The sequence below is a fragment of the Octopus bimaculoides genome, chromosome 1, assembly GCF_001194135.2.
Source record: "Octopus bimaculoides isolate UCB-OBI-ISO-001 chromosome 1, ASM119413v2, whole genome shotgun sequence".
In the NCBI taxonomy this organism is placed as follows: domain Eukaryota; kingdom Metazoa; phylum Mollusca; class Cephalopoda; order Octopoda; family Octopodidae; genus Octopus; species Octopus bimaculoides.
The window spans coordinates 65,141,387-65,151,074 of NC_068981.1; the positions used below are offsets into that span (position 1 = coordinate 65,141,387).

Here is a 9,688-nt window from a genome sequence, read left to right on the forward strand (position 1 = left end):
AAGGCCAGTCAGGCAGTAATTGAAAATGAAGTAGTTAAATGTTCAAACTGGGAAGAAAAAATAATTGCTGAAAGTAAAAGTGAAAATCGAACTAAAAAGAAATAAAAACTAATATTTGGAGCATTGACATTGTCTTATATCCCAATCTTTTCCATGCTTGCATGGGTCAGATGGAATCCATTGATGCAGACTATCTATGGCTGGACGTCCTTCCTGCCACCAACCTTCACCTGTCTCCAAAGAAACCGAAAACTTACAACTCTGCTTGATTAATGGTGATGCTTGTTTATGACCATCATGAACTGTAAAGACAATGGCACATGCATGTACACACACACTTGTATGATGGGCTTCTTTCAGTTTCCTTCTACCAAATTCAGTCACAGAGCTTTGGCTGGCTTGGAGCTATAGTAATAGATACTTACCCAAGATGCCATGCAGTAGGATTGAACCCAAAACCATATAGTTGTGAAACAAACTTAACTGCACAGCTAAAATGAAAAACTTAAGGATTGTTTTTAGCGAATTTTAAGTTCAATTTTGTTTCATATAATTTGTAATTTTAAACTGGAGGTGGAAAAAAAATTGTAATTGTCATTTTTGATTTGTTTTGTAAGTGAACAGATATATTGTGGCTATTTTATTTAATGCAGCCTGTTGAGGAAGATTGAAAGAAAAAAAAGATAGAAGCACCATTTTATCTTTTGATAATCAAAAGTTTGTCTCGTGGGATGTTTATTTCTTCTATGTTATCATAATAGTTACTATGGTAATGTAAAAAAAAAAAAAAAAAATCAGCTTTGAGTGTCTGTAAGGAACACAATGATAACGATAGCTTGGCTTTTGCAGCAGCTCGCTCGCTCTCATCTTGTCAGTCTTCATTGTTATTGCAGGTTACTATAGAAATTCAGCAGCTAGCTGTACACGAGTTATAATCTCTTAGGTTCTCTGTTTGCAGCAGTGCTGCTGATAGGAAGAGGAGGAGGACTGAAAATTGCTTCCATCAGCCCCCGTAAGCCTGCCTAGTAAATAAGCAGCAGCAGTGTACTAGTTAGTAGTCTAGGTCATTTGATCTAGCTAGCCACAATTCTTCTGAATCAATAGATGCCTGTAAAAAGTGCTTGCAGTTTTGCCTATAAATGTGAATGAATATTTATGATGCTTGACAATTCTAATTTCTACTTATTTCCTCGACCCTCGTCTCTTAGCAACATTGGAGGCATTTTTCTGCAATTCCTCATTAATTCCTTATTAATGCTTCTATAATTACATTCTGTACATACATGTGTGTGTACACAAGATTGCTTTTTAAAATTCTTCGGTCCATGAGATGTTGCAATGTTGGATAACTTATTCCATGCATACAGAACTGATAATGTTAATGTACTTGGAAAAGTATAAACATCATCATCCCACTTTCAATCCCTTACATACTCAAAGATCTATGTCTAAGAAACCAATAATAAGAGGAACATTGACTCTGACTTTCTCTTTCTCTCTCTCTCTCTCTTTCCCTCTCTCTCTTTCTCTCTCTCTTTTTCTCTCTCTCTCTCCTCCATTCACTTACTCTCTCTCTCTCTCTCTCTCTTAATCTGGCATGCTACTTTCAAAACACAGACCATAAATAATTTTTGAATGTCTTTTAACACTTAATTTAGTTTGTTGGAATTATGAAGGCACCAAATAAACTGACAAATTCTGAGTTAAGTCCTATCAGGTTTGACTTCAGCTTATATATCTCCAGGCTGGTTGTTTTAGTTGTTTAACTTCAAGTCAGACTAGACTCAGTGGACTCATGACCAAAGCTGCTTTCATCATGATCATGATCATCCTATCTTTTTGTCTATCGGGGACCACATTATCCAATGTATTCTTTTTTAAGACAGTAGAATGTCAGTTTAGGGAGATTTGGCTATTATTTCTACCAAGTCAAATGATCTTGCAGAGAGTTACTCATTAATTCATTCATTCCTCCAGAGCTGATGAAATACCAGTTATATAATCTAGTATACTCAATTATTTCCGTATTGTACAAAAATTATCCTCATGGTTTGTCAGAAGGAATCAATACTTTGATTTGTTATGTTTGTTTCTCATTTCAGGAAATCTATAAGGATCGCAAGAAATTTTCCAAAGCTGTGTTTGAAGTTGCCTCTTCGGATTTAGTCAATATGGGGATCTATGTTGTTAGCTATACATTAAAGGACATTAGAGATGATGAGGTAAGCCTATCTGATGATAAACATCTCTGTCTGTAATATATGATAATTGAACATCAATATTTTATTGGAGTTTTCATTTATGATTCATAACATTAATGTCCTCAGGGAAATTTTATTGTTTTTGTTTTTCTTTTAGATAGTAACATGTCTACAGCATCCATCAACATTTTCTGCATCTGAATTCATGTGAATGATTTGTCTGCTGTTTGCCAATTATAACACATTCAATTACTATTGCCTAAAGATGTAGCTGTTGCAATAGTTTTAAGTGAATGAGTCAAATTAACATTGTTGACTTTGTTAGAGCTTAAATGTCACAATGGTAAAAAAGAAATATTCTATACTGTAAGATACATCCATTTGAGTCTTTTAGTAGTTGTTAAGCTTTTGTAAGTTTGATGGTTTTTAGTCTCATAATTATTACCGTTTAATTTATGCTTGCTTTTCTATGCCAGCATGGTTTGGCTGAGCTATTATCCAAATTAATTCTTGTTTGGAGTTACTACTCTCCTAGATTGGAGGGGTACATCCCACTTGCTTAGGTTACATTTCTAACATCCTAGTTTCTTGGTCACCCTCAATAACTGAGCATTCAGTTCAAAATTTGCTAAGTGACATGCTGGGGAAAGATGGTAATAAAAGAAATGGGATGATTGAAGAGAAATAGTGAGAGAAAATGATAGCTAGCAATGAAGACAAGTAAAAGAGAGAGAAAGGGATGTCAATGAGAGATAGAAGAGATGAATAGAGAAGAATAATGGCTAGAAATAAAAATGGATTCTTGTAATTATAGAATTGATTGAATGCAGATCCAATGTGTTGCCATTTCCCACTACACAAACAGTGAGATGGAAGAAAGAGATATTGATAGAAGCGAGTGAATGAGAATGATAGAATATTGAAGAGAGAGGAGAAGAGTGATTGTAACAAAAATGGTTAGTGTCAAGGAGACTGACATATGAACATTAAAGACCCCAAAATAGATTCTGTACGTCCCAACTTCCATTATTTTAACAATATTCATTTTGCCATCTTTGCATGGATTGAACAGATCTACTCCAGCACAGTGCTTCACCATTTCTCATGATCCATTGCCATCTTCTTTATGAAACTCAGTCTCTTGAAGTTTTCCCTCCACATATCTTCTTTGGTCTCTCCCTTCTACAGGTTCCATCCACTTGGAAGGGCTCAAGCAGTGGTATGAGTGCTGGTGTCACATAAAAGGCACTGGTAATGGTGCCACGTAAAAAGCACCCAGTAAACTCTGTGGTTGGCATTAGGAAGGGCATCTTGCTGTAGAAACCAAACCAAAATGGATTATGGAATCTGGTGTGGTCCCTAGCCTTGCCAGTTTCTGACAAGCCATCCAACCCATGCCAGCATGGAAAACAGATATTAAATGTTGATGGACTCACATCCTCTGTATGTATCCCATACCTGTGCCAGTGCTTGATTCTCTATTGCATACCAACATTAGACATCCAACAGAGAATGTTTCATTCATTTCTATCCAGCTTTCACAAATTCTTCACATTCAAAGCCCATGTCTCATTACTATGTGACATTGCACTTCACACTCAAGCATCATATAATTTGCCTTTCATTCAAAAAGAGAAATCTTTTATTGACATCAGAGGTAATAGTTCACTGAACTTTTTCACCCACTTCTTACTTTGGGGGCTATGGTTTAAGAACACCCAGCCCCATTATTAATTAGATGTGAATAATGCTTGACCTGGTGGATGAGGGCAATGCTAGGCAGACTGGCTTGAAAGGTACCCTTGAGTCAGTGATAGTTTGTTGCAATTTCATCACCTGATACCTCTTGTTTAGTTTAATATTTGTTGCAGAGGATGGTCCTGAAACCAAAGTGCATGGATCAAACCCTGACCAATTAAGCTTCACTGAAAACAGACACTACATTACTGGTATTTTGTCCTGAAATTTCCTTCAAGAATGAGAAATTGAAAGACTTATACATGGGAAACAGACCATTCCAATACACATGCATGTGCTACAAGCATAGCTGTTAACAAGTTCACATTGTAGTCACATGTTTCTAGGGTCAATCCACTATGCAATACCTTCAGCAGATATTTTCTACCAAAGTCCTAAGGTTGTTTTGAATGAAATTTGGTAGCTGGAAACTTATATATACTTATGTATTCATATGCATATATCATCATCATTTTACATTTATTTTTCTGTCGTCGTCGTTTAACGTCTGCTTTCCATGTTAGCATGGGTTGGACGATTTGACTGAGGACTGGTGAAACCAGATGGCTACACCAGGCTCCAATCTGATTTGGCAGAGTTTCTACAGCTGGATGCTCTTCCTAACGCCAACCACTCAGAGAGTGTAGTGGGTGCTTTTACGTGTCACCCGCACGAAGGCCAGTCCAGGGGAACCAGCAACGATCTCGCTCGAAAATCCTACAACGGCCCCGCACAAGAGCCAGTCCAGGGGCACTGGCAACGGTCTCGCTCGAAAAATTTCTTGTGTCACCCGCACAAGAGCCGGGTCTTCTTCTGTACAGTGTTTCACTATCTGCTGCAATCTTTTGTCACCTCTTTCATGAGGTTCAGCCTCCTCAGATTATTTTTTACTAATTCTTCCTATGCTTTCATTGGTTGCTGCTGCATTCAGTCTGGTGTAGTGGGTTCATTGTTAACACAGGGGAAAAGTATGTTACCGTGCTACCTGAAACAATCCAGCATGCTATCGTAACATCAGCTGCTTGGCACCTCCGAAGAGTGATCTTGTAGAAAGATACTGTAATCATGATCACTAGTCAATATCTGATGAAGAGTCTCTCATAGTGCAAGCTGTATGTACAAAACAAATGAACATGTGTGTGTGTGTGATCATTTGGCATCCATCTTCCTTGTTGGTATAGATTTCACAGGATCCTGTGAGGTAGAAAACTGCATCCAGCTCCAGTGTCTGTTTTGGCATGGCTTCTATCATTGGTTGCCCTTCCTAGAAATCCTGCCAAAACAGCATTGGAATTCGATGTAGTCCTCCATATGTGTGTATCGTTATCATCTCTAGCACAATCTCATCCTTTATTGCTGTTCTTTATCACCTTCTTGGTGAAATTCAACCTCTTGAGGTCATGTTTCACCACTACCTCCCATTTCTTTGTTATACATCACATCTGCACCAGCTCAGTCGTATCTTTAGCACACTTCTGATTGCTCTTACACTTATCTTTTCTCTCAGCTCGTCTGTGTCCCATCATTTATGAATACCAACATTATACATCTAGTGGAGTCAGCCCAGCTCATTTGTGTGCAGCCTTTGCACATCCTCCACATTCAATACCAATATTTCACTACTATGCATTATTGTACATTGTACGCAAGCATCATGCAATCTGCCTCTTGGTCCAAGTGAGAATCCTTTTGGAACACACTCCTCCACTGTTAATTTAGTGATCTGTATTCACAGAATCTATCAAATAATTACAGGGAGGCTGTTATGTATTTGAAAGAATTATTTTATGGAGACTTCTACTGCTAATCTCATCAGCTGCATATGAAGTCCTTTTTCTATCACCCTGCCTATGATCCTTTGTGTTCATATCCTTAATTGCTCATTCAACTGTACAGCTGCTGGATTCAATTGCTGATCACTTTGGGGTGGGGTCTATTTTGTGTAGTCTCTTGTATTCCTACAGTACTCATTTAACAACCCCTCAACATTTCCGTGCCTTCACTATTGATATAATGTATATGTATCAGCTGTCGATGACTGAAAAAGCAATGTATCAAGAAAAAAAAACTACTCTCTTGTAGTATTCAGTCCAAGTTACAGGTCTTTACATCATAGTGAGTTTAATAGAAATCAATAAAGTATGTATCAAAGTACTGTGGTTGATATAATTGATAAAAAAAATCCTTTAAGATAGTATCCAAAAAATACATACTTCATGCATCAACACACTTTGGAAGGTCACAAAAAATGACTTGATATTCAGTTAAACATGTAGTTTAAAGAGCTGGTGATCTCCATTATACAGGGTGTCCACAAAGTCTGAGTACATGGAGTAAATAAAATAGTAACATAAACAATTAAATATAAGAAATAATAATTTCTTAAAGTATGTATTAATCCCCATGTACCCAGATTTTGTGAACACCCTGTTTAATGGTTAACAACTCTTGAGCAATAGAAGAGGTGTGGCCCAAATTGTTGCCAATTATTATCACATAATTTGTTTCATATTGTGCCTGTGTAATTATATTAAATCAATTAATATTTATTTATATTTCAAGTATTATGTATCAGACAGAACAACAGAAAACCGTAGTGACTCATAAACCCTAGTTTCAGCTACAGAATTTTGCATGAACTCTTAAAATGTTTCAAAATTGGCTACTAACTCAACTTTTCATCCTTTTGTTATTGATAAATTAGAAACTAGGCATTATTTGTGTCAATGTACATTAACTGTATCCCTTCTCTACAAAGGCACTGCCTTGTGCTTAAGGAAAAAAAATCAGCATATACATATAATAACTTACTTGTACACTGAATGCAATATTTAGCTTCAGAATCAATTACATTAAATAAACGAGAAATAGATTTTCTCCTGGTTAAGATGCTAGTTTAAGATAAATGCTATACATTTATCTCAAACTTATGTGTTGTTATATAGTTTCCTTATGCTAAGACATATAAGCTTTTTTAGTTGTTGCAATAAATTTTAAGTCAAACCACATTATGCATTCAGTTATTCTATTCTCCCTCTTTGTTCTCATCTTATGTGTGCATATGGCTTGTGTGTGCATACATACTCATGCATATTACTATTAGGATATCATTTTTTATAAACTGTTCTGTGCATGACGAGTTCATGTGTTTCTTCTGGTATAGTTATTTTCTGCACTAAGTGATTTCTTTTTAATGATATTCTCAATTGATTTTATTGCACATAGTTGTGACAAAAATATCTGTGCTCACTATTGTGAAACTATATATATATATTGATAGAAAAGGTAAGACAACAAAAGCAAGAAAGAGACCTCGATATTATGTAAATAGAGGAATTTATCTGTAAATAATGTGACAATTATTCGGTAACCATGATAAAACTCTGAGTTTCAGATGTCGGGGCAGAAACCCACACCGCCATCTCTTTAGTTATCTGGCCGTTGAAAAAAATGCTATTAATGTATTAATATATTCTCATTCTTTTACTCATTTGAGTACACACACACAATATATATATAATATATTGTGTGTGTGTGTGTGTGTGTGTGTGTGTACTCAAATGAGTAAAAGAATGAGAATATATTAATACAATCTTTTTGAAACTTGTAATTTTATGAAAATTTTCAAGAATAATGGACATGTCTTTTTTTTTTTAGCTTGAAGGTTTTATATATATATTTCACTTAGTCATAGTGATACTGATAACCTGGTGTCAGAATTCAATATACATCTGCTTCAGAATAAAGCTTTAGCCAAGTATAGAGTGTAATATGAAATTAAGCAGATGACAAAGTAACAGGGAATTATTCAATGAAGGAATGACAAAAGAATAGGGTTTACATATTCACCTTTATTAGCTTATAACTGTATCTGCCATAAGAAGCAATGCACTCAGAGCTGAGTACTTCCTCACACTTCTACCCATGTTTTCTTTGATCTTCCACTTCCAGAGTTTTCTTCCATTTTACATCCTGGCACTTCTTTACTCATTTGTTATCCTTCATGATCATCACATGTCCACACAACCCAGTCTTCAGTCTTGCACACTATAGCTGATCTTTCTTATACCTAGTTTCTCTCAGCTCATTTGTACCATGTCATTCATGTGTTCTAACATTATACATCAACTGGAGCAAGCCTGCTTTATTTCTCTCCAACTTTTACACATCCTCTACATTCAGTGCCCACCTCACTACTTTGCAGTGTCACACTTCATTCACAACCATCTTACAATTACACTAGAGATGACAACACAACAAACTGAGATGCTGTGTTGGAAAGGATTCATCCAACCCACATAGGCATGGGAAAGGGGATAATGATACTGTGTATAAAGAACAGCTTTTCTTTCAAGCCTATTATATTAAACAATGAATTGCTTTAAGATCAACCCCAACACCTGGGAAATGCCAGCACAGGACTGTCCTGCCTGGAAAAGCTACACCAACAGAAGTGCCACCTCCTACGAACAGAACAGGATTGTAGGAGCACAAAGAAAACCTGAATTGTGCAAGTCCAGAACCAACTCCTTGCCTTCAGTCCCAGCAGGCCACCAGTGCCCAACCTGCTGCAGAGCCTTCCAAGCATGCAGAAGACTGATCAGTCACTTAAGTCTCTTATGTTTAGTTAAGGACACTGGATTTAGAAATGCTATTGTTCCTAACTAAACATAAAGGACTAATAAGAAAGAATGAGAAATCCTTAGTAAAAAAAAATTTCTAATTTGAACAGTCATGTCTTTTATATAACATACATAACAGCTATGACTGTGGTTGAGAAGTTTGCTTCCCAATCAACTGGTTTTGAGTTCAGTCCCAACACGTGTCTACTTGTAAATCTTTAAATCATTTCAGCTTTAAAGCTGCGGTCAAGCTAGGGCACCACCATAAAAAGGAAAATAGCTAACAATTTTCCACTAATTATTGTAAAAATCTGTAAATGACATCAGTAGCTGAATTCTAATTTTATGTATGTAAATGGGTGTGAGATAAATCTCCCCCTCCATCACCCTGATATCATTGGTTACATAAAATGTGATAGTGTGGAATTATGTATACTACACAAATACTCAAGTGAAATGCCCATTGTAAACCTTTTTGCTGGCTGACTAGTCATTCAATATCTATTACAAAAGGTACTCATACCACAACTACCCTATATAATTTTCAAGCTTTGAGGTAGCTTAAGAAATTGTTTTCATAACATATAGTCATGTTCTTTTATTGTTTCAGAAATCTTTAGCATAGCTGAAATTCTTTATAACAAGTTATTAATTTATTTCATCTCTTTCTCTTTCTCTCTCTCTCTTTCTCTCTCTCTCTCTCTCTCTCTCTCTCTCTCTCTCTCTCTCTCTCTCTCTCTCTCTCTCTCTCTCTCTCTCTCTCCCCACCACCCACTCTCTCACTTTCCAAATAACAAAGAAATCCATATTTACTTTAGCATGTGCTGACAAGAATATACTTACTAAATTGAAAGATCACATCAATAGCACTGACAATAAATATACACACTCATATGTGTGTGTGTGTATTTTATTGCTACTCTCCTAATTGTTTTTTAAATCTTTTAAACATTTTTTACTTGACAGGGTTACCTTAAGGCACTAGGCTTAAAACGTACTGCTGAAGTCAAAAGGGATGCCAGAATTGGTGAGGCTGAAGCTAAAAGAGATGCTGGAATACGAGTGAGTTTTTCCATATCTTTTTCTTTTTTTTTTAGTGTATATATATATATATATAAATATATATAT

The 9,688-nt window shown here is 36.0% G+C and overlaps 1 protein-coding gene across 5 annotated transcripts in view; it reads left to right on the plus strand.

The window, feature by feature from the left end:
- The window catches only part of LOC106877504 (flotillin-1), an 89,037-nt gene that overhangs the window by 66,721 nt on the left and 12,628 nt on the right, over positions 1-9,688 (plus strand). For all 5 annotated transcript variants that reach the window (XM_052967216.1, XM_052967219.1, XM_052967223.1 and 2 more), the window contains 2 exons: positions 2,103-2,222; positions 9,527-9,622. In XM_052967216.1, the coding sequence (XP_052823176.1) occupies positions 2,103-2,222; positions 9,527-9,622 (216 nt within the window). The remainder of the gene's footprint in view (positions 1-2,102; positions 2,223-9,526; positions 9,623-9,688) is intronic.